Source organism: Triticum aestivum, chromosome 4D, assembly GCF_018294505.1.
Source record: "Triticum aestivum cultivar Chinese Spring chromosome 4D, IWGSC CS RefSeq v2.1, whole genome shotgun sequence".
Classification (NCBI taxonomy): Eukaryota; Viridiplantae; Streptophyta; class Magnoliopsida; order Poales; family Poaceae; genus Triticum; species Triticum aestivum.
In genome coordinates, this window is record NC_057805.1 from 393,650,570 (window position 1) to 393,676,396 (window position 25,827).

Below are 25,827 nucleotides of genomic sequence, written 5' to 3' on the forward strand. Positions count from 1 at the left end.
ATGTCCTTTGGGGACCATGCAAAGATGTCTCGATTCTCACGGAGGAAGTCGACGAGCTCGCCTTCCTATTTACTGTCCAAGTTCGCCCCAATCACGGCGAACCTCTCCGGGTGCTCCGGGTCTAGAGGTATCTTCTTCATTTCTTTTGCAGGCTGGAAGGAGCCCTGCGCATCACAATCCTTGGGGTTGGGGGACAAGGCCGGCTACTTGCCGGCCATGGCCACAACCCGTTCCAACATCTTCTTCTCTTCTGCCACCACGAGGGACTCGGCCAGCCGGCTACTGGCCATGGCACACTCGATGGACTTCTTGTAGTCGCCGGCTACCGTGATGATCCCCTTCGAGCTCGGCATCTTCATCTTCAGGTAGGCGTAGTGGGGCACAGCCATGAACTTGGCCAAAGCAGGTCGGCCAAGCAGTGCATGATAGGGGCTCTCCAAATCCACTACCTCGAACCATATTGCTTCCCGGCGAAAATGATCTTTGTCTCCGAAGAGAACATCCATTTTGATCTTGCCGATTGGAGAGCAAGATAGGCCGGGTACGATACCATGGAAGACGGTGCGGCTTGGCATTAGCTGCTTCGCTTTGATGTTCAGCTTGTCCATGGTATCGCGGTACAGTATGTTGATACTGCTTCCGCCGTCTATCAGGACGCGGGAAAATCTGGCAGCTCGCCTCTCCGTCGCGAGGGTGACGTCCAAGACCATAGCATAGGAGCCAGGCGAAGGCATCACCTCTGGGTGGTCGGCCTGGCTCCAGCTGATTGGCTTTTCTGACCAATGCATGAACTCGGCGGTGCTAGAGGCGACTGCATTCACTTCTTGGTGCTGTCGGCGTCGGCTGCGCTTGTCGTCGACTTGACTAGTGAAGACGACGTAGGCGTCGTGCGCTTTGGGGAACTCGTCTTGGATGGCGCCGACTGCCGGCCGAGCCGCCGGCTGCTGGGGGGCTGGAGGCGGCTGGCCGGGAGGCGGAGGCGGCAACATTCCCTCACCCTTGGTGATGCGGGTGAGCCAGTGGCATTTCCGGGTTGTGTGGTTAGACGGCTTCGCGCCGCTGTGGAACTTGCAGGGAGCATCGAGTGCTCGCTCGTAGGAGAAAGACGGCTGCCAGGGCGGCCGGCCACCCTTCTTCTTGGGAGCAGGCCGCTCTTCGGGCTGCTCGTCTTCAACTGTGGCCACCTGTCGACTGGAGGAAGTCGGCATGGGGCCCTTGCGCTTGTGGTCGTTCTGGTAGGGGCACCGATTAGGGTCGCCAGCCGGCGTCTTGGGAGCCGGAGCAACTACTTTCCCCGAGGCGTCCACTCGGAGCTCGGTCTTCATTGAGGAGTCGGCAGTGGCGTATTTGTCAGCGGTGATCAGCAACTCGTCGAGGGTAGCCGGCTCGTCGCAGAGGAGTCAGTGCTTGAGGAGGGTGCCCTCTCGGGACCCGGCGGTGAAGTACTCGATGGCCCGGACCTCATGCACTCCGTCGCAGGAGTTGCGGAGCTCGGCCCATCGCGTGAGGTAGTCGCGGGTCGACTCGTTGGGCCCTTGGACGCAGAGGGAGAGCTAGCGAGGCTTGGGAGGCCGCTTGTAGGTGCTGGTGAAGTTGCGGACGAAGACTTCGGTGAAGTCCAGCCAACTGTTGATGCTGTAGGGCTTGAGGCTGTTGAGCCATCTACGCGCCGTGCCCTGCAGCATCAGGGGGACGTACTTCACGGCGACGCGCCGGTTGCCGTTGGCTATGCTGACGGCCGTGGAGTAGTCGATGAGCCAATCTTCCGGCTTCACCGAGCCGTTGTACTTGGGCGTGTCTCTGGGGAGCGAGAACCCTTTGGGGAAGGGCTCGTCACGGATGCGGGGGCCAAAGCATGGCGGGCCGACATCGTCTTCTTCTTCTAACGCCAAGGATCGAGCAAGGCGGTCGATCCTGTGGCGGGCGTCGTTCTCGCCGACTCCTTCTCGGCGGCCGAGTCGGTCGCCAAGAGTCGGGTGCGTGATAGGCGGCGGAGTGAGGCGTCTTTCTCTTCGAGGTGGGGGAGGAGGCAGATTTCCTTGGTGCTCTACAGCTCGAGGGCGGCCATCCGCGTCGCGCTCGATGGTGATGCGAGTCCGGCTGCGGCTGGCAGCCGGCTCCTTGTCTTTCTTCTGGCGCGCGCCGCTCGCAGTCGGCGAGCGGGACGTCGCGGCGTGCTCCTGGCGCGGGGGATGACTATCAGCACGGGCGCCGGCTTCGTGCCGTTCTGCAGCCGCGTCGATCAGCTGCTGGATCCGTCTTGTCATGTAGGGGAGCTCATCGGCTCCCAGCCCATTGAGCTCCTCTGCAGCCGCCTGAGCGGCTCGCAGATTCTCGAGCGGGGTGGCGTAGACGGGGCGATCTGCGCCCAACATGCTGGCAACGGCTGCGCCGCGCTTCTGGACGAAGCCGGCTCGGCTCGGGCTGCTAGGCGGCGGCGTGCCGAAGGCGGCGCGGTCGACTTCGCGCTGGTGGGCCTCGGTGAGGCTTCTCATCGAGGCTATCTTCTGGCCCTCCGCGATGAGGGCAAGGCAGCGTGCCTCCAGGGTTTCGGCGTCGGCGTCGGCCGGGATGGGGACGGAGAGGTCGTGCATCGCCGCTTGCTGAGCATCGCGGGCATTCTCGCCCGAGTTGGAGACGTGGCTGATGACCAGCACTTCGGTGACAACGCTGCTGCCGCTGTCAGCTCGAGGGAGGGGGTCGTCGAAGACCACCACGTCGGAGGGGTAGGCGTCAAGCGACGCGGTGTCGGAGTCGATGAGCATCGGGTCGGTGGAGCCGACAGACTCCATGTCCGCAGCAGGCTCGCTGGAGACGTGAAGTTGGTCGAGGAGGCGGACGAGGCGGCTCTCGGGGTAGTCGGTGCCTGCGTCGGACGCAGGCTCGTCGGAGATGCGAGTCTCGCCGAGCAGGTCGGCGAGGCGGCTTGCTGCGCAGGCGTCGTCGACGCCTTGCAGCGCGTCGAGGCAAACGCCATCGGGCGCAGCAGGCTGGCTGCGCTCGCAGGGGAGGAAGAGGGTTCCCGTCCAGAACAGGTCTCTGGACGATGGTGCACCTGGCCCCACGGTGGGCGCCAAATGTCGTGTGGTTGGTGCGACATATGCCAAGGGATGGCTTATCATTGTGGGAGCCAATAAAACGTCGCCGGTGCCTGGAAACGGGATGAGGCGAAGACATGCACGCCGGCGAATCTTACCCAGGTTCGGGGCTCTCCGAGGAGATAACACCCCTAGTCCTGCTCTGCGGGGTCTCCGCATGATCACTAGATCGATAAAGGGTAGCTCCAATCGCTCCTGGAGCTGTTGAGATCAAGGGAGAAGAAGAACAAGGCTAGCTCTTGCTTCTCTCTATCTATGGTGTGTGTGCTATGCTTAGAGGGCAACTCTATGCTCAGAGGCCAACTATCCTTAGGTGCGAACCCTTTGCATGGGTGCTCCCGGGGGTTTATATAGGCCTACCCCCCGGGGGTACAATATTAATCTGGCTGGGCTCTGGACCCAGCCGTCAGTGTCTACGCTCGCCGGCTTCTAGGTCCCGCTGGCTGGTGGGTCCCGCCGGCCGCCGGCTACTCGGTCGACAGGCCGGCCCCACCGCCTAGGGTCTTGTCGGCGGCTTCTTACTGTAGCCTCCCCTGTGATGACGAGGGCTTTGTCGAGGTAAGCGTGGCTACAGTGGGCCGCCTCGGGGGCTATCACTGTAGCCTTACCTCGTCTTGTCTCCTTAATGGGGCTCCTGCTTCGAGGAAGGGAGTAGCCGGCTTCTGAAGGCCGGCTATGCTCTTGGCTAACTGGGAAAGGCCGGGCCGCCCTCACGCCTCTCTATGGCCGAAGGGGCCCGCCGCCCGCGGGCCGTACGGGAGTCGGTCGTGGGTGACGTCGAGGCCAACATGGCTACAGTGCCGAGCCGCACGGGAGACGTCCGTCCCGTACGGCCTCCTGTAGCCACGCCTGCCTCGGGCCTCGGGGGTAGTGGGCCGCACTGTGGCCACACCCCGTCACATCGCCGTTATGTGGGAGTGGTTTGGAGTGGTTGTGGTCTTGGCCGGCTCCTAGGAGTCGGCGTCCTTCTTGGCCGGCTTCTTAGAGTCGGCCACCCCGTAGTCGTCCTGGGGAGGAGTTGGTGAGGCTGGGTCGCCTTCCAGGAGTCGGCTTTAATGGTAGCCGGCCAGGGAAGGCGGCCCAATGCTCGGAGTGCTTGGAGGCCCGAAGGCCTGATAATTTTCTCCGAAGAACCAGGGGCAGTCGGTTAGGCTACCCGTGGCCATTTACTCCGACAAATACCCGAGGCCCGAAGACAGGGCTCACCTCCTCCCGGTGTCTATATAAACCGGAGGGCTTAGTCCGGGGGGAGAGATATATACTCATTACCTTAGTCATACATGCTAGGCTTTTAGGGTTTAGCCATTACGATCTCGTGGTAGATCAACTCTTGTAATACTCATATTCATCAAGATCAAGCAAGCAGGAAGTAGGGTATTACCTCCATAGAGAGGGCCCAAACCTGGGTAAACATCGTGTCCCCTGTCTCCTATTACCATCGACCTTAGACGGACAGTTCGGGACCCCCTACCCGAGATCCGCCTGTCAGGACGCCGATTCCAAGTCACACCGATCTAGCCAGTAACACCTCATATCACTTTGCGGCCTCACGCACGGTATTCCCACGGGTGTCGCCTTACCATGGCCCGGGACCGTTTGCGCCTTTTGGCTCACGTATATGATAGTGTCGCTAGCATCCATATGACAGAGAACCCGGGCCGACATGACTAGTCGTGAACCCAAAGTGGCACTAACTTACGGGGACAGGCATACATGAATCAATATCGAGCATGTCAGTCAGTAGCGTGCGAATCCGGGCTGTAGCACTGGGCTAACAGGACTCTGGTGAACCAGGCTGTAGCAGGCTAGGAAGGACTCCGGATGTCACCACGTGACATTTCCCCGAAGGGACAGACATAGGAACGAAGTGAATCACATGCCGGCCAGTCAAGTGTTCCGGAGCAGTAGTGTTGGGCTAGCAGGACTCCGGTGAACCGGGCTGTAGCGGACTACTATGGCTCATGGAAGCACAAGACTACATTTCCTCATAAGAGAGGCTACCAAGGATAAACAACTAGGTTGTCGGATCCCACACATACCAAGCATTTCAATCATACACACAATATGCGCGATATGTGTAAATACAACATGGCATCACAACATAACTCTACGACTCAAGTATTTATTCATTAGGCTCCGAGGAGCGAGATATTACAAACATGGGTCTCATGACCCAACATTCAGAGCATACAAGTCAAAGCACATGCGGAAGCTTAACATGTCTAAGTACAGACAGCTACAAATGAAAAGGCTGAGAAGCCTGACTATCTACCAGATCCTGCCGAGGGCACAAGATCGTAGCTGAGGTATCAAGCTAAACGTCGAAGTCCACACGAAACTACTAGCGAGACTGACGTCTCTCTGCAAAACATAAAATAGGCAAACGTGAGTACAAATGTACCCAACAAGACTTACATCAGAACTAGCTACATATGCATCAGTATCAACAAAGAGGGTGGTGGAGTTTGACTGCAGCAAGCCAGCTTTGACTAAGTGGCTATCCTAAACTATGACTGCAAGTAACTCTTTTGAGGTGGCGCACACGAGTCCACATATTCACCATATCAATACACCACTATGGATCCGCTCCCGTCTCCCTACGAGAAGGCCATCCATAGCACTCACGCTTATCTTGCGCATTTTAGAGTATCCACTTTCACTTGTCTATGAACTATACAGGCAACCCAGAAGTCCTTTACCGCGGACACGGCTATTCGTATAGATCATTTATAACCCTGCAGGGGTGTACTTCTTCACACACGCTCTCGCCACTTACCACCATGTACACGTCGTGTATCTCGACAACCTTCAAGCGGAAGCCTGGCGAGGGAGTCGGCTACGGCCTACCTAAACACTCAAGTCTCTAGTCCAGGTTTATCGCCTATTCAGGTTCCATCCGCAAGGAGTCCGGCCGAAGTTTCCACATACGGCCCCGAACGATGTGAGCAGGGTTCTCGAGACACCAAATGGGCGCCCGGTATACCGTGCCACGTGCCTACCGCATCACAGCCCACCCCGCGGGTCAGCACTGCTCACGGCCTCCAGCATACTACAAACACCAGAAACTACTTGCAACTCCTGGACAGAGGACAAGGGTGGTTAAGAAGCCGAGAGGGTCCATTGGTTTCGGGCCCAACCACAGAACTCAGTTCCTGAGGACGGCTACAATGAGACAACCCACCATGTACTCCTACATGGCCTCTCACCGCTACCTTTACCAAATCGTGTTCACACACTTAGCTCACACACAGTAGGACATGTTCATCACCATTCCAATTCATCCCCGATGAATCAGACCTGACTCAACTCTAAGCAATAGAAGGCATGACAAACAAGCATGAATGAGTAGGCACATCAGGGCTCAAACAACTCCTACTCATGCTAGTGGGTTTCATCTATTTACTGTGGCAATGACAGGTCACGTAGAGGAAAGGGGCTCAACTACCGCATCATGTAACAGTTGAATCGTTGTTGTCCTAATGCAGTAAAGAGAGCAGGAGCGAGAGAGTGGGATTGTATCGGAATGAACAAGGGGGTTTTGCTTGCCTGGCACTTCTGAAGATAGTATACTTCTTCATCGGTGTCATCGATCACGTCGTCGGAACATCGTCTACAAAGAGGGGACGGATACCGGCAAACAGAGAAGGAAATACAATCAATGCAATGCAACAATATGATGCATGATATGACATGGCATAATGAGTGTGTTGGGCTAATGCATCTACAATCAGGGGGGTTTGAGCTCATTTGAATCAAGGATTCAAATATAACTCAAGTTATGAATTTAAATAGTGCCTTATCATGTTTTGCACTAAACAGCAAGGTTAAGTTGCTTAAACATGCATGAAACCAGTTCAGATGGATAGATTGTATTTTTCTGATCATTTTTCATATGTAACTTATTTCATTCTGAGTTATAGATTATTTTCTATGATTTTCTGAAGTTTTAACTAATTTCTGGGATTTCCTGGTTATTTCAAATTAGAATAAATCCAGAAAAGGATTTACTGCGTCAGCCTGGCGTCAGTGTGACGTCAGCGGTCAACTGACCCGGTCCAGGTCAAACTGACCAGTGGGTCCTGCGTGTCAGTGTCATAACTAATAAGTTATATAGGTTAATTAGCGCTAAACTAACCTAACTAATAATTAACAGGGGCGGCCCACACGTCCGTGGGTCAGGGGGAAGTTTAACCCCGGTAAAGCGGGGTCAAACCCGCCAGACCCGGTCCACGGCTCGTCACCGGCGATGACAGGGATGGCGAAGGGCTTCGGGAATCGCCCACAGGCGATGGTTTTGGGCGTGGGGAGGCTCTACGAAGAGCTGCTGCTCGCGCGCAGTTGATGGAGCAGACGGCGGGAGCTGGGGTGGCCGGACACGACCGCGATGAGGTCATCCGTGGTGGCCGAAGCTCGGACGAGCTCGGACTCGCCGGTGCGGTGCTCGTGGAGGCTCGGGGCTAGCTCCTACAAAGCCTACGCGGTGCGGTGAGTGCGTTGGGCACGGTGCTGAGGCCGTTGCGTGGCCGGAGCCATGTCGGCGGCGAGCTCAGGCGGCGGCACGTGCGGGCGTGCTTGGTGCGGCGACTACGGCGAGTGGCAGAGAGAACGGAGAGGGGGAGGACGGTTAGTAGCTCACAGCGGTCACGGCAACGCAGACGGAGGGCTCGGGGAGGGACCGGAGCGAAGCAGGGCGGCGAGGGGATCTCCGGCGGCCGAACGAGAAAGTCGGCGGTGGGGCGTCGTTGCAGCATGTCTGGTGTCGCGTGAGTCATCGAGGAGGCGTAGACGACGGAGGCGGAGCCCATGGGCACGTCAGAGGGGCGTGGGGGTGGCTGTTGCTACGGCAACAACGAGCGGCGGCGACGTGCACGCTCGGTGGTCGCGTGGGAGGGAGGCAGAGGAGGGGAGAGTGCTCGAGGGAGAGAGAGGAGAGGTGCAGGGGATCGAGGGGGAGTGCGTGGCGTCGCGGGAGGCGTCCAGCGCAAGCAGGCAGGCTGGAGGTGGCCTCACGCGTGCGTTCGCGCATCGGGCACACGCCCTCCTGCCTACTGGCAGGAGGTTGAAGATGGTGGGGCGGCTGGGCTGGGCCAGCTACAGTGCTGGGCCGCAGCTGGGCCGCCAGGTAGGCCAGGTAAGTTGCTTTCTCTTCTTTGTTTATTTTCCTCTTTATCTTCTGTTTTCTATTTTGCAAGTTTGTTTTGGCTTAGCAAAAATACTAAATCACTTTATAAAATTCTGCAAACTTTTATGGGCACTATCTGATTTAAACCAGAGGCCCTCACCAAGTTTCAGAATATTTGGAGCTACCAAATATTTTATAGGAATTAATAGCTCCAATTCACATACATTAAGAGTTAATTCAAAAATCCAGGAATGACCTAGAAATATGTTCATCATTTTTGGCAGAGGTTTTCACCTTTATCAGAAACCATGAACATTTTCAAAAGGCATTTTGGGTTCATTGAAAATATTTTTAATTTCATCCTAGTTGCATTTCATTTGGTGCTAGGGTTTGAACATCCCCATTTCAAGTTTAACTGAAATTTAAACATGATGCAACACTAGATGCTATCACTAAGCATTACCAGAACTAGGGATGTGACACCGCCGGTTTTGACACCGACAGCGGCCTCCTCCTTGGCGAGGTGCCGAGCCTTCGCCTGGTTGACTGCCCTCTGTCGGGCTAGCCGCTTGGACTCTTTGATGCCGAGAGCAATACCTTGGCATTTTTGTGCCGGCAGCAGGCATTCGCTTTCACCAAGGCGAAGGACCAGCAGATGATGTCATAGAGGAGGTCATCTTTGGAGTCAGCAAGCGGAAGCGGCTCGGTCCCGGATCTGCACGACCTGTGGTCGAACATGCTAGATCGGGCATGCATACCTTCTACCTCGCGTGGCGAGCAACCTGCGCCTCCGAATGATGAAGTCGTGGCCGCTGGCTCGGCTTTGCAGGAATGTGAACTAGCGTCGTCGGGAGGAGCAGGGATGGAGGTGCTGGGTGTCGTTTTTCCTCACGCCGCCTGACCGAGGATGACGCGAATGATGATGGGCGGGAGCGGGCGGGCACAGAGTTGCAAATGCCCCGCTGGGCCTTGATGACCCACAAGTATAGGGGATCAATTGTAGCTCTTTTCGATAAGTAAGAGTGTCGAACCCAACGAGGAGCAGAAGGAAACGACAAGTAGTTTTCAGTAAGGTAGTGTCTGCAAGTGCTGAAATTGTAAGTAGTGGAGTAGTTTGATAGGAAGATAAATTGTAACGAGCAAGTAACGATAGTAGTAACAAAAGTGCAGCAAGGTAGCCCAATCCTTTTGAGGCAAAGGACAGGCCAAAACGGTCTCTTATATTGAGCAAAGCGTTCTTGAGGGTACACGGGAAGTTCATCTAGTCACTTTCATCATGTTGGTTTAATTCGTGTTCGCTACTTTGATAATTTGATATGTGGGTGGACCGGTGCTTAGGTCCTGTTCTTACTTGAACAAACCTCCTACTTATGATTAACCCTCCCGCAAGCATCCGCAACTACGAGAAAAGTATTCAGAATAAATTCTAACCATAGCATTAAACTTTATCCAATCGGCCCCTTACGGAATAGCGCATAAACTGGGGTTTAAGCTTCTGTCACTCTCGCAACCCATCATCTAATTGCTACTCCACAATGCATTCCCTTAGGCCCAAGGAAGTGTCATGTAGTCGATGTTCACAGGACACCACTAAGGGAATAACAACATACATACTATCAAAATATCGAACACATATCAAATTCACATGATTACTTGCAACATGATTTCTCCCTTGACCTCAAGAACAAAAGTAACTACTCACAAATGATAAACATGCTAATGATCATAGGAGTATTAAATAGCATAATGGATCTGAACATATAATCTTCCACCAAATAAACCATATAGCAATCAACTACAAGATGTAATCAACACTACTAGTCACCCACAAGCACCAATCTATAGTTCCGGTAACAAGATTGAACACAAGAGGTGAACTAGGGTTTGAGATGAGATGGTGTTGTTGAAGATGTTGATGGAGATTGCCCTCCCCAAGATGGGAGAGTTGTTGGTGATGATGAGGACGATGATTTCCCCCTCCAAGAGGGAAGTTCCCCCGACGGAATCGCTCCACCGGAGGGCAAAAGTGTTCGTGCCCAAGTTCCGCCTCGAGACGGTGGCGCTCCGTCCCAAAAGTAATCTCCTTATTTTTTCTAGGTCAAAATGACTTATATAACAGAAGATGAGCACCGGAGGTGGGCCTGGGTGAGCACAACCCACTAGGGCGTCCCTGGGCCCCCTGGCGCGCCCAGGTGGGTTGTGCCCACCTGGTGGGCCCCCTCTGATAGTTATTTGCTCCAATAATTCTTAAATATTCCATAAAAAATCTCCGTGAAGTTTCAGCTTGTTTGGAGTTGTGCAGAATAGGTAGCCTGACGTAGCTTTTCCATGTCCAGATTTCCAGCTGCCGGAATTCTCCCTCTTGGTGTGTACCTTGCAAATTATGAGAGAAAAGGCATTAGAATTACTCCAAAAAGCATTATTATGGATAAAAACATCATAAATAGCAGTAAGAAAACATGATGCAAAATGGACATATCAACTCCCCCAAGCTTAGACCTCGCTTGTCCTCAAGCGAAAACGGAAATCGAAAAACATGTCCACATGCTTTGAGAGAGAGAGGTGTCGATAAAAACAAAATACGGACATAGAAGCATCATGTGAATTATTATAACAGCAATGAATTTAAACATAAGACATTTATCATATACTTCTCATGAATAAGTAACAGTTCATCACACAATCAAAATATAAAGTAAAATCTCTATTAGAAACCAACAAACTATGTTCTCAGTCAACTTTGCAACTACAATTCATCTTCTTTTCAGGAAGGGTCACGTGTCGGAGCCTTTAGGCAAGTCCACATACTCAACCATCATATAGTCTTCTATGATTGATAACACTCACCGCGTACACATGAGCAAAACGATTCAACCGGACACATAGAAAGATAGGGGCTTATGGTTTCCCCTCCCAACATATTCACCTCAAGGGTGGTGTTAATAATAATAACTCATGCTATCTATATTCAACTGGACATATGTGCTTGTGACGCCCCCGATTCAGTCGTACACTAATCATACACACAAACGTGTATGATCCAGATCAGGGACTCACGAAAAGATATCACAACACAACTCTAAGATAAAAAATAAGTCATACAAGCATCATAATACAAGCCAGGGGCCTCGAGGGCTCGAATACAAGTGCTCGATCATAGACGAGTCAGCGGAAGCAACAATATATGAGTACAGACATAAGTTAAACAAGTTGCCATAAGATGGCTAGCACAAACTGGGATACAGATCGAAAGAGGCGCATACCTCCTTCCTGGGATCCTCCTACTACTCCTGATCGTCGTCGGCAGCCTGCACGTAGTAGTAGGTACCCTCGGTGTAGTAGGAGTCGTCGAAGGTGGCGTCTGACTCCTGGGCTCCAACATCTGGTTGCGACAACCGAGAAGAATGGAAAAGGGGGAAAAGAGGGAGAAAGCAATCGTGAGTACTCATCTAAAGTACTCGCAAGCAAGGATCTACACTACATATGCATGGGTATCAGTGTAAAGGGGCAATATCGGTGGACTAAACTGCAGAATGCCAGAATAAGAGGGGGATAGCTAGTCCTGTCGAAGACTATGCTTCTGGCAGCCTCCATCTTGCAGCATGTAGAAGAGAGTAGATGGTATCGCATAGCATAATCCTACCCGGCGATGCTCTCCTCGCCGCCCTGTGAGCCCTGTGAGAGAGTGATCACCGGTTTGCATCTGGCACTTGAAAGAGTGTCTTTTATTAAGTATCCGGTTCTAGTTGTCATAAGGTCAAGGTACAACTCCGGGTCGTCCTTTTAAGGAGGGACACGACTATTCGAATAGATAAACTTCTCTGCAGGGGTCGGAAGGTCCAGTTGAGTATGCAATCCGCGATAAACCCGTCACCTGAAGCATGTGAGGTATAGTTTACCTGTGCACATGATGATATTACAGTACAATTTCCTCACACCCTAACATTTAGGTATGGAGTATGGAGTAGTATCCCTAAAGCTCAAATCCACTCAAAATATGTGTAAGCACTGGCAAGTAGAGTAACTCCTTGGAGCCATGTAACATAGAAGTAACCGGAAAATTTAGGTATTTAAATTTCTTTTCCAGATAAAAGCACTTTTTAACAGCACCATTTCTCATAATGAGATGTAGAGTCTCACATTGAGTGTCTCTGGTTTTAAAAAAGACATATCTACAGAGTTACAGTCTCCAATTATAATGCCAAGGTCAAGGAGGCTCAGGAAGCCTTCTTACAGTTGTACCTCCTAGCATAGAATACAAAGACAAATATATTCAGTAAACTCAGCCCAGCCATCATCAGGTAGAATCTGTCCAGATGCCCTTCATTCAAGTTATCAGGTATCCACCCTGGGCTGCCTCCTCTGGCTGTGAATACCGGCACAAGGGAAAGGATAAACGAACTAAGGTAATTTCCAGCCGAGATGTTAAGAAGCGAGAATGCCATGCCTAAACTTCTCATGGCGTCTGGAGACTCATCATAGAAAAATTCAGTTAGCCCAATGTTGGAGAACACCTCGGCGACGCCTAGCAGGAAGTACTGGGGTCCTTGCCACAGGATGCTCATCGGAACAGTCACCTTGCTGTGCACCAAACCTTCGGACTGTGCAATCTGTAACCGGTTACTCTCCACCAATGCTGCTAACACCATTGAGAGCATGGAGAAACATAAACCAATCCCTATTCGCTGTGGCGACGATATGCCATTCGCTCTGCCGGTGAATTTTCTTATTACTGGAACAAGGACTCTCTCATAAATTGGAACCAGCATAATGACAGTAAGTGTATCTATGGATTGAAAGGATGCAGTGGGTATTTCGAAAGACCCGACGTGTTTCTCCATTGTCATCCCTTGCTCTACAAATGTTGAAAACATTTGTTCCTGAACTGCAGCAAACAATACCATTGCTGACCAAATTGGGAACATTCTGATCAGAATCTTTAACTCCTCTACCTGAGTGACGGTACAAATCTTCCACTTATTAAGTTGGCCAGGAGATTCACAGTCAGGTAGTGTCAGAATTGCAGCTTTATCAAAGAACCTGAATGAGGAAGAAAAATATTACTGCTTCAATATTATAGAAATCTACTTGATCAGACTGTTTCAGGTTCTTTATCGAAAAATATTAGTACTACTTCCCTAATTATAGAAATCTTACTTAATACTTGAAAAAGAAGAGATTTATTTTTCTACGAATTTCAGCACATCCATTTGTACTAACATAGAATTTTCACAAAAGTGTGCAATATTATTTCCCCTTTTCAATTATTTGAATGTAACTTAAAATGTAGCTTACATATCTATTATTAGAAAATAAATTAATCAACTTTACTTGAAAGGAAATTCAAAATAAAATGAATGCATAAATTATAAAGTTATGAGTTGAAATCTCAGCAGAGTATTACTCAAGTCCACTTGTATGTTCCAATTTCCGGCTGCCTTCGATTGCCGATCCTTGCCCCGAAAACTCATAAAGAGCTGAGGAATCACATGGCAAAACTTTATCGAAGTTCCGAGAAGCTGCAACAACAACCTGCCATATTCTTGCTAGAGGGCTTCCTCCAGGTTTCTGAAATCTATACACAATGGAGCCCAAGAAAAACACACTTATACCTAAAGTCACAAATAGTGTAGAAATTGTAAAGCCCCAGAGCCAGCCTTCATGTTCTTGAACCCAGACAATAACAGTCCCAGCGATCAATGAACCAGCATTGATTGAGAAATAGTGCCAATTAAAGAAAGAGCTCTTTCTGGTCTTCTCCATCTCATTGGTGTCATCAAATTGATCGGCTCCAAAAGATGTGACGCAAGGGCTCTGTGCACCGTACCCTAAACCAACCATGTACAACCCAACCAAGAATATAATGTACCGAGAAGAGATAGGATCTGCCCAAAGAGTCCAAGCATGAGGACCGGCTGAGATTAATGGAAGTGCTGCTGATAGAAGCAGCATCATCATTCCCTGAATAACAGAACGAAAAAAACAAGTTAAACAAAAATGTTAAGAAAACTGAGTTCAGATATTGAATGCACATGTTAAGGTAAACAAACATCGTTTGATCTCTTGTCATTAGGTCTATAGGTTGTTGCTAGTTTTGTTGGTGTATTTGGTTTTTGTAGCTTCTCTTTTCTTTTGTTAAGGGCCAATGTATTCTCAGATGTTATAGCTCTGTGCAATTTTTAGGTTGTTCTTCCACTACAAAATGATGCACATTTAGATAAATGTTCGAGATGTGTTGGATGCGCATATCATATCATAACTATGCATGAATACTTAACACCAGAACCAAGTAGCATTTGTATTGTTCATCCATCAGAACAGTCGGCGGGGCCTCGGTTGCCCTGCTTCTGCGTGGGGAGCCCCGGATCTAGAGCGGCGGCTCCATTGGCAAGGCACGGCCGGCTAGCAGCCGGCGGTGGATCTGGTGTCCCGGCCGCGCGAGCGGCGGGATCCGGTGGTCGTTGGCAGCCGGCGGCGGCTTCTGCGTCGGTCGGTGCGCGCGATCTGGCGCCTCCCCTCCTCCCCTGTTCGGCGTGCGGGCCAGCCTGGTCGGGCCGCGCTTACTCTTGGTCGCCGGTTCTGTACAGGAGGCGCTGCTGGTGACGGGGATCTAGTTCGGGCGAAATCCCTGGCCGGCCATGACCGGCCGCGCCGACGGTGACGCCTGAGGGCGCCATTCCCCTCCTTGGAGGCGTCGGTATGGACTGGTCTCCTCACTTCACCTTCCCCTAGGTCTCCTGGGCGAAAGCCCTAACTTTGTTGGGCGGCGGCGGCACTCACGGCGGCGTTCCCTTCTTGAAGGCGGCGCTTTGGGAACCTTGGGGTTGGTGGCGCTTGTGGGTGGTGGGCGACGGCGGTGGTGCGGCCCTATCCTCGCATGGATTTACGTCTGTTGCTTGGAGATGGACTCGCGTAGATGGAGGTCGTCGGCTGGCGTCGTGGTGGCGTCAATGGCGGAGGACCTGCCAAGGCTCGCGTAGGTGGAGGTCGTCGTTTGGCGTCGTGGTGGCGTCCATAGCGGAGGACCTGCCAAGGTTGTCACCTCAATATGATGTGACCTTTAATAGCGTAATGAAGGATTTCACATGTGTTATAGGAGCTATGCCACACATTAGTCGAGAGAAGAGAGACGCATGTTACATGAAGGCCTCTGTGCATGCAAATACGCAAACTCCAATTGTGTTTTATGTTGGTTCTATTTGCGTGGAGAGAAAAATGCTGACCCGTCTAGTGAGAAATCTGAAGATGAGGAAGAAGTGAATGCGATGAGTTTTGAAGCTGCAGAAGCATACCCATCATTAATGGTGCAGCGAGTGCAAGAAGATCGAATTGAGGATAAGGGGCAGCGATGGAATATTTTCCAGTCTGAATGTAAGATCAACAACACCAATTGCAAGCTGATAATAGATGGTGGAAGCTACACCAATGCAGTCAGCAAAGGGTTGGTTGATGCTTTGGGATTGCCTGCATGTAAGCACCCGCAACCCCACCGTGTCGAGTGGTTGTATCATACTGGGAAGTTGAAGGTTACTCATAAGGTGCGCATCAAATTCTCTGTTGGTGATTATACTGATATGATGATATGTGATGTCATACCAATGGAAGCATGCCACTTATTATTGGGAAGGCCATGGCAATACGACCATAACGCAACACATGAAGGTCGAACCAACACATATTCGTTTTGGGATGCTGGAAAGCGACGTGTGCTACGCCCAATGTTTGGCACTACAATCAAGGTGGATGAACATGTTCCATTGAAGAAGAAGATTGCAAAGGCTGATCCGAAACCGAGGACGGTTTCCTTTGAAGAGGGAGGGGATGATGTGACCTTTAATAGCATAATGAAGGATTTCACATGTGTTATAGGAGCTATGCCACACATTAGTCGAGAGAAGAGAGACGCATGTTACATGAAGGCCTCTGTACATGCAAATACGCAAACTCCAGTTGCGTTTTATGTTGGTTCTATTTGCGTGGAGGTGCCACCAGCTAGTCCAAAGAAAGATACGGTGATGCCAAATTTCAGAACACCTCCAAGATGGTAGTCCAGAGCGTGCCAAAGAAATATCTCATTTATCTTTTGATTAGATATTATGTGATCAACATGGCCGGAATATTTAATTAGTTTCCTTGCAATTAGAGAGTCCTAGTACGTAGTCTTTGGAGTCTGTACGTGAGCTTTTAAATCGGAAAAGGAGTATAGGTCGGTTGCTAGATTTTGTCTGGTTTGTTTGGATCTGTACGAGTCCAGTTAGGAGAAGTATTTGGTCAGCGTGGGTGTCGCCTATATAATGGGCAGGTTTCAGCTTTTGTACGGGAGTTTTTCCAGAGTTGAACAATATACAGAAAAGGCAGCGTTATGGTTGCGCCAAAGATATTTGCTTGCTGATCCACGAGGTATCTGAGAGTTGCTTGGCGTGGAATTGATCTATGATTGATTATACGCTGGTTTTTGTGCACTTTGGTCTTCTGGTGTCCTGCTTGATCCAAAGAGCCGTTTGTCTATTTCTTCTTCTGTTTGCTGCTATTACGAGAATCATCGTGGCTTGTCGCTGTTTTTCGTGTACCGTGAAAGATTGGGCCAATGAACGACTCACCGTCTAGTCGGGTCCCATCAAGTGGTATTCAGAGCAAGGTTGATCACGATACAATTTTTTTCTCTCTGGTTCTTCAGTTGATCTACTTGAGTTGCTACAATGGTGAATTCACAGAAATCAAATTCAAGTGTGCATGGTGCACATGAAGGAGATGCGGAAGACGAGCTGCCCTTGCCCACCTATGATCCGAGTGTTGCGCCGGCTATCGTGCTAGGATTGGAGGCAACTCGTGACTATGTGCTGAATCTAGTGGGGAGGCACATCGACAAGGTTGAGGAAAGTCTAGGAAAAAAGATTGCTGATTTGACTGAGGCCGTTCATTGATTGAGACCACGTTCACCACCTAGTGATGGGTCTGCTGCACCGCGTCGTCATCGGCAATTATCTGGACAGCGGGTAGGCGAACAAGTTCGCAACAATGGTGAACATCAAGACCATCAGTCTGAGGGGGCTGGTAGCTATTACGAGCCTGTGCGGCGTGCTTATAACCATCATGGAGGTGGCCTACACCATGGGGGAGGACATGAACGTCCGCGACGCGCCTACGAAGATGATGGTATTGGAAGAATAAAAATTTCCATACCGTCGTTTAGCGGCAAAGACAACCCGGATGATTATTTGGAGTGGGAGATGTGCGTGGATCAGATTTTTGATGGACAGCGGTACACCGAGGAGAAAAAAGTTCGTGCTGCATCTATTGAGTTCACGGGCTATGCTTTAATATGGTGGAACCAACTATGTCGCGCGGGAAGGCGTCCAGAGTCTTGGAATCAGGTGAAGAGTATCATGAAGAGACGTTTCGTTCCAGAGCACTTCACTAGGACCTTGTACACACGCTTGCAGCAGCTTCGACAAGGTAACTCTAGTGTTGAGGAGTATTATAAGGAGATGGAAATATTATTGATTCGTACAGGGGTAGAGGAGCAAGAAGAGGCTACAATGGCACGATTCATGCATGGTCTGAAATCAGAGATACGAGATCGTGTTGATATGGTAGAATATAATGGATTACAAGGATTATTACACCATGCCATTCGAGCGGAGCAGCAAGTAAAGCGTCGTGCCGGTCATGATAATTCATCAAACTCGATGCGACGTAATTTTTAGAGAGAGGGTGGTGGTAATAGTGGTTTTAAATCTGATTCTAAGTCGGCTACCAAGGAAGTATCTCCATCCAAGGTTGAATCATCTCGTGCTTCGAACTCTCGTACTAGTAATATTGTGTGCTTTAAGTGTGGTGGCAAGGGGCATAAGAAGTTTGAGTGTCATAATGAGAGGAGAGTTCTCCTCACAGAAGAAGGATACATGTCTGCGAGTGATGGAGAGAAAAATGCTGACCCGTCTAGTGAGAAATCTGAAGATGAGGAAGAAGTGAATGCGAGGAGTTTTGAAGCTGCGGAAGCATACCCATCATTAATGGTGCAGCGAGTGCAAGAAGATCGAATTGAGGATAAGGGGCAGCGATGGAATATTTTCCAGTCTGAATGTAAGATCAACACCACCAATTGCAAGCTGATAATAGATGGTGGAAGCTACACCAATGCAGTCAGCAAAGGGTTGGTTGATGCTTTGGGGTTGCCTGCATGGAAGCACCCGCAACCCCACCGTGTCGAGTGGTTGTATTATACTGGGAAGTTGAAGGTTACTCATAAGGTGCGCATCAAATTCTCTGTTGGTGATTATACTGATATGGTGATATGTGATGTCATACCAATGGAAGCATGCCACTTATTATTGGGAAGGCCATGGCAATACGACCATAACGCAACACATGAAGGTCCAACCAACACATATTCGTTTTGGGATGCTGGAAAGCGATGTGTGCTACGCCCAATGTTTGGCAATACAATCAAGGTGGATGAACATGTTCCATTAAAGAAGATTGCAAAGGCTGATCCGAAACCGAGGACGGTTTCCTTTGAAGAGGGAGGGGATGATGTGACCTTTACTAGCGTAATGAAGGATTTCACATGTGTTATAGGAGCTATGCCACACATTAGTCGAGAGAAGAGAGACGCATGTTACATGAAGGCCTCTGTACATGCAAATACGCAAACTCCAGTTGCGTTTTATGTTGGTTCTATTTGCGTGGAGGTGCCACCAGCTAGTCCAAAGAAAGATACGGTGATGCCAAATTTCAGAACACCTCCAAGATGGTAGTCCAGAGCGTGCCAAAGAAATATCTCATTTATCTTTTGATTAGATACTATGTGATCAACGTGGCTGGAATATTTAATTAGTTTCCTTGCAATTAGAGAGTCCTAGTACGTAGTCTTTGGAGTCTGTACGTGAGCTTTTAAATCGGAAAAGGAGTATAGGTAGGTTGCTAGATTTTGTCTGGTTTGTTTGGATCTGTACGAGTCCAATTAGGAGAAGTATTTGGTCAGCGTAAGTGTCGCCTATATAATGGGCAGGTTTCAGCTTTTGTACGGGAGTTTTTTCAGAGTTGAACAATATACAGAAAAGGCAGCGTTATGGTTGCGCCAAAGATATTTGCTTGCTGATCTACGAGGGATCTGAGAGTTGCTTGGCGTGGAATTGATCTGTGATTGATTATACACTGGTTTTTGTGCACTTTGGTCTTCTGGTGTCCTGCTTGATCCAAAGAGCCGTTCGTCTATTTCTTCGTCTGTTTGCTGCTATTACGAGAATCATCGTGGTTTGTCGCTGTTTTTCGTGTACCGTGAAAGATTGGGCCAATGAACGACTCGCCGTCTAGTCGGGTCCCATCAAGTGGTATTCAGAGCAAGGTTGATCACGGTACAATTTTTTCTCTCTCTGGTTCTTCAGTTGATCTACTTGAGTTGCTACAATGGTGAATTCACATAAATCAAAGTCAAGTGTGCATGGTGCACATGAAGGAGATGCGGAAGACGAGCTGCCCTTGCCCACTTATGATCCGAGTGTTGCGCCGGCTATCGTGCTAGGATTGGAGGCAACTCGTGACTATGTGCTAAATCTAGTGGGGAGGCGCATCGACAAGGTTGAGGAAAGTCTAGGAAAAAAGATTGCTGATTTGACTGAGGCCGTTCATCGATTGAGACCACGTTCACCACCTAGTGATGGGTCTGCTGCACCGCGTCGTCATCGGCAATTATCTGGACAGCGGGTAGGCGAACAAGTTCGCAACAATGGTGAACATCAAGACCATCAGTCTGAGGGGGCTGGTAGCTATTACGAGCCCGTGCGGTGTGCTTATAACCATCATGGAGGTGGCCTACACCATGGGGGAGGACATGAACGTCCGCGACGCGCCTACGAAGATGATGGTATTGGAAGAATAAAAATTTCCATACCGTCGTTTAGCGGCAAAGACAATCGGGATGATTATTTGGAGTGGGAGATGCGCGTGGATCAGATTTTTGATGGACAGCGGTACACCGAGGAGAAAAAAGTTCGTGCTGCATCTATTGAGTTCACGGGCTATGCTTTAATATGGTGGAACCAACTATGTCGCGCGGGAGGGCGTCCAGAGTCTTGGAATCAGATGAAGAGTATCATGAAGAGACGCTTCGTTCCGGAGCACTTCACTAGGACCTTGTACACACGCTTGCAGCAGCTTCAATAAGGTAACTCTAGTGTTGAGGAGTATTATAAGGAGATGGAAATATTATTGATTCGTACAGGGGTAGAGGAGCAAGAAGAGGCTACAATGGCACGACTCATGCATGGTCTGAAATCAGAGGTACGAGATCGTGTTGATATGGTAGAATATAATGGATTACAAGGATTATTACACCATGCCATTCGAGCGGAGCAGCAAGTAAAGCGTCGTGCCGGTCATGATAATTCATCAAACTCGATGCGACGTAATTTTCAGAGAGAGGGTGGTGGTAATAGTGGTTTCAAATCTGATTCTAAGTCGGCTACCAAGGAAGTATCTCCATCCAAGGTTGAATCATCTCGTGCTTCGAACTCTCGTACTAGTAATATTGTGTGCTTTAAGTGTGGTGGCAAGGGGCATAAGAAGTTTGAGTGTCATAATGAGAGGAGAGTTCTCCTCACAGAAGAAGGATACATGTCTGCGAGTGATGGAGAGAAAAATGCTGACCCGTCTAGTGAGAAATCTGAAGATGAGGAAGAAGTGAATGCGAGGAGTTTTGAAGCTGCAGAAGCATACCCATCATTAATGGTGCAGCGAGTGCAAGAAGATCGAATTGAGGATAAGGGGCAGCGATGGAATATTTTCCAGTCTGAATGTAAGATCAACAACACCAATTGCAAGCTGATAATAGATGGTGGAAGCTACACCAATGCAGTCAGCAAAGGGTTGGTTGATGCTTTGGGGTTGCCTGCATGGAAGCACCCGCAACCCCACCGTGTCGAGTGGTTGTATCATACTGGGAAGTTGAAGGTTACTCATAAGGTGCGCATCAAATTCTCTGTTGGTGATTATACTGATATGGTGATATGTGATGTCATACCAATGGAAGCATGCCACTTATTATTGGGAAGGCCATGGCAATACGACCATAACGCAACACATGAAGGTCCAACCAACACATATTCGTTTTGGGATGCTGGAAAGCGATGTGTGCTACGCCCAATGTTTGGCAATACAATCAAGGTGGATGAACATGTTCCATTGAAGAAGAAGATTGCAAAGGCTGATCCGAAACTGAGGACGGTTTCCTTTGAAGAGGGAGGGGATGATGTGACCTTTAATAGCGTAATGAAGGATTTCACATGTGTTATAGGAGCTATGCCACACATTAGTCGAGAGAAGAGAGACGCATGTTACATGAAGGCCTCTGTACATGCAAATACGCAAACTCCAGTTGCGTTTTATGTTGGTTTTATTTGCGTGGAGGTGCCACCAGCTAGTCCAAAGAAAGATACGGTGATGCCAAATTTCAGAACACCTCCAAGATGGTAGTCCAGAGCGTGCCAAAGAAATATCTCATTTATCTTTTGATTAGATACTATGTGATCAACGTGGCCAGAATATTTAATTAGTTTCCTTGCAATTAGAGAGTCCTAATACGTAGTCTTTGGAGTCTGTACGTGAGCTTTTAAATCGGAAAAGGAGTATAGGTCGGTTGCTAGATTTTGTCTGGTTTGTTTGGATCTGTACGAGTCCAATTAGGAGAAGTATTTGATCAGCATGGGTGTCGCCTATATAATGGGCAGGTTTCAGCTTTTGTACGGGAGTTTTTTCAGAGTTGAACAATATACAGAAAAGGCAGCGTTATGGTTGCGCCAAAGATATTTGCTTGCTGATCCACGAGGGATCTGAGAGTTGCTTGGCGTGGAATTGATCTGTGATTGTGATTGATTATACGCTGGTTTTTGTGCACTTTGGTCTTCTGGTGTCCTGCTTGATCCAAAGAGCCGTTCGTCTATTCCTTCGTCTGTTTGCTGCTATTACGAGAATCATCGTGGTTTGTCGCTGTTTTTCGTGTACCGTGAAAGATTGGGCCAACGAACGACTCGCCGTCTAGTCGGGTCCCATCACAATCTGCTCTGAAGATGGACCAGTGGAAGATGGCGGCGACGACACATGTGAGTGCGTCGGACCGGTTTGAGCCCCGGACCCGGCAGATGGCTCTGTCGGGGCCTTCGGCTTTAGATGTTAGGCTTAGGTGAGAGGTTTGGGTGTGTGGCCCAGCTTGCACCCCTTCATCATTTGGATAGGAGTAGCGGCAGATGTTGCCAAGATGGCGGATTCAGGCATATTGTTGTTCTACTTTGTAAGGTTCCTCGAGAATAATCAATAAAATAGCCGCATGCATCTCCAGATGCAGAGGACGGGGGTCATCCTCCTTTTCCAAAAAAAAATTCAGCGTAGTAGAATCTTTGTTGACAGTGATTATTGAAAAAAGAGGTACTATTGACTCTTTGTGGTTATTTTGAATCATAAATGGGCATGAGTGATTTGTATCGCTTACCATAATGAAAATTGTGCAGCTGATCAAAGCTGTCCGGTACTTCCCCAGGTATGAATCAGCAACGAAGGCTCCAACCAGAGGCGCGAGATAGCTAGTACCTTGCCAAGTTGCAACATGTCTTGCAGCATCCAGATTTGTTTCATCTAGGACTTTTGTGAGATAACTGACTAGGTTTTTTCCAATTGAAGAATAGGCCAGATAGCAGCAGAATGAACAGACTGCAACAACGTAGTTCGCTTTCTGTTAGATCTTACAGTCAATACAGAATGCGGCCATAAAATTCTAGTGTCAAATTAACCAAGAGTTCGGTTCAGTGTCTGAAGAGACCAAATATATTCACAGATAGTATGTTGGAACTCTGGATGTATATCAGTATATGAACGTTAAGAATGTGAATAAGTGTCACTGTTCAAGTATTTATTCTCGATCTTTCGCAAAAAAAAAAAAGTATTTATTCTCGATAGAATGTATAGAAGTATCTAACCATCACATATCTACGGTTCTTATAATAGAAAGGCTAATAATGCACAAGCGTTGTGCTGTAGTGAGCTGACCTATGGTTAAGGAGGAGGCCTTCCAGTTCCCTGTATGTTTTCTGGAAGCAGGATGACCACTGGTACAAACAGATCCATCACCTGTATATTCCGTGGAATTCTGCATTTCACAGTAAAGCAGAAGTAACCATAATGAACATGAAAAGGTAATATAATGGCGCTGACAGGTAAAACAATATGAACAGAGGGAGGACTGGTAACAGATAAATAATACTACTCCGACTGACATGGGAACAGTTAGCCTCAAACTGAAAAATATAACAAATCCAAATAAGCTTTAAAATATATAACACGAATTTAACTTGGTAAGTAGAACCAAAGAAGGTCATAAAAGAATCGAGTACGCGATACTTTATTCCTACAGAACATTTTTCATCTTTTATTTGAACCTGCAACAACGTAGCTAGTATTAAATCTCAAAATTAGCCAGGACACCGACTGTAAACAGTACTTTCACGGCATTTTATGCAGTCAGGACAAATTGCATGCATATAATAAGTATGGCTAAGAGAGTATTTTGTTTTCCCACAAAAAAGGAGAGTATTTTTTTATCTGTGTACGAACAGGTTCGTGGTTAAAAAAAGAGAGAACAGAATAGTACTTCCGAGAATATATTCACTAGTTTGTCGAGCTGTTTAGAAGTATGCAAGACGCTGTTGCCTGAACAGCATACACTATTACATCGATGATCTAGATCACACAGCACGAACATAATGGATGTTCTTACGAATGAACTACAAAGAGCAAAGTCTGAAACTCTGAATACATATGTGATAACAGAGTTCGCGCAAACAAGCCTAAAGACCGGGGGGGGAGCACTAACCTCCTGTGATGAGCTGCCTCCGTCCAGCAGAGGGCTCTTGTCAAATCGATCCGTGGAGTCCATGACCATGTTCTTCTTGCAGTTGCAGGGGAAGAAACGAGGTTGATGTCCTGAGAAAGCAAGAGGAAGGAGAAGATGACATGAAAAGGATGGGGCTGCAGGTCGGATGCCTCAATCAACATATATCTGGCCCTACAATGATGCACCGAAATAGAGTAAGCAACAAATGATCGCCAGCGGCTCCAACAGCAATGGAATTGTGCGAGGAGGATGCTCATTCCAACCGCTTCAGACGTCGCAATCATCGAGCATAGACAAACGTGCTACAGATCGTGAGACATACATAATGTACTATATGAAGATATGGGGAATAAAATACAACTGCTTCGGATATCTATAAATATGCATTCCTCTTTTGACATAATGCATATTAAAAAGGGGCTATCATTTTTTTTTCTTTTGACATGAAAAAGGGGCTCTATCATTGGTATGGTGTTGGCAGGTGTGCCAGTGCCAACCAACCCCCCTCAAACCCCATCGTGGTGGGTCCCACGAGTCAGCTGGGAAACGAGCAACGAACTACTCTACTACTTCGAAAGGAAAATTACGGCATGCTGCTGCCCGGATTTCTTCCAAACCGAGGAAGAAGAGGCAGCAGCGAGCGCCGTGGAGTTCTCCACTGCACCACGCACGCAGCAGCTGGAAGAGCCTTGCCTTGCCAGATCAACGAAGAAGCACATGGAAATACTAGTACGTACTCGGAGAAGAACTGCTAGAAGCTTGGTGAGTTGCTCACTGCGTGGGCGCAAGATCGAACTGGATTGAGCGGAGAGCCCGAGGCGGCGAGACCGGAGAGCGAACGACTGTAGGACGAGAAGCGGGGCGAGGAGAGCAGACGCACCACGCAGCACTCCCTCGAATCTCGAAATATCTGTTGCCGCTCCGCGGAAAGGCCCACCTGGTGGTAGGAGAAATCCAGTGGTACACTTTTGGAGGCTTGGAAGTTGAAGCTTTTTTTTTTGCGGAATCGATAACGCCCGAACATGCTAGATTTTGGCAAATCGCCCCGAACGTTGCGCCTGCCATACGATACCTTAGCACGAATCACGGAACAAATCCAGTGTCACGTCATCTTTTTAGATCGTTCGAGCACTTCTCTCCCCTTATCCACTTAGAGCATCTCCAGCCGCGCCCCCAACAGGCCCCCTAGGCGACTTTTTCGACGCCGGCTCGAAAAAACGCTCCAGTCGCATCCCCAGGACGCCGAAATCCGCCAGTTCGGCTCGTTTTTGGGCCCGGTGATAGCAGGCCGAACCCGGCGCACTGGGGGGCGCTCGGGGGCTCCGGCGCAAGGGAAAAGCACGTCTGGCCCACACGGTCAGGCGAAAAGTCAAGTCTTTCTTCCCGATTCGCCTCCCACCCCCCGCGCGCTCGGCCGCCAACCGGCTGTATCCCGGCACCGCCCACCCGCTAGATAGCCATCCCCGCCGGAAAAAGAGCAGAGGTTTCACCGATGCAGCCCTTCCGCCAGCAGCTGGGTGATTTTTCCGCCGTTTCCGGCCGCGGAGGGGCAGTTTAGCGGCGGGTACGCGCCCGCAAGGTGTTCGGCGATTTGCCTGCCTTGGCAATGGACTCGGACGACGAGGAAGCGCTCGCCGCGCTGCTGGAGGAGGAAGCCGAGGGCGACGTCCAGCAAGAGGAACATCTCATGGTCCTCGCTGAAGGAAATATGCCCTAGAGGC

At 49.4% G+C, this 25,827-nt stretch overlaps 1 protein-coding gene across 4 annotated transcripts; it reads right to left on the reverse strand.

The window, feature by feature from the left end:
• Positions 1-12,264: 12,264 nt before the first annotated feature.
• LOC543458 (protein NRT1/ PTR FAMILY 8.3) lies at positions 12,265-25,057 on the reverse strand. 4 transcript variants are annotated; one of them, XM_044520023.1, is made up of 6 exons: positions 24,844-25,057; positions 24,086-24,195; positions 23,263-23,362; positions 22,709-22,926; positions 13,625-14,181; positions 12,265-13,260 (listed from the first exon to the last, which is right to left on the reverse strand). In XM_044520023.1, the coding sequence occupies exons 2-6, from the start codon at positions 24,152-24,154 to the stop codon at positions 12,438-12,440; spliced, it is 1,767 nt and encodes a 588-aa protein (XP_044375958.1). In that variant the 5' UTR covers positions 24,155-24,195; positions 24,844-25,057; the 3' UTR covers positions 12,265-12,437. The 4 variants fall into 4 exon arrangements, with proteins under 4 accessions (XP_044375958.1, XP_044375957.1, XP_044375959.1 ...); XM_044520022.1 differs by having other exon boundaries at positions 24,086-24,277; positions 24,844-25,052; XM_044520024.1 differs by having other exon boundaries at positions 24,882-25,040.
• Between the last annotated feature and the right edge of the window lie 770 nt (positions 25,058-25,827).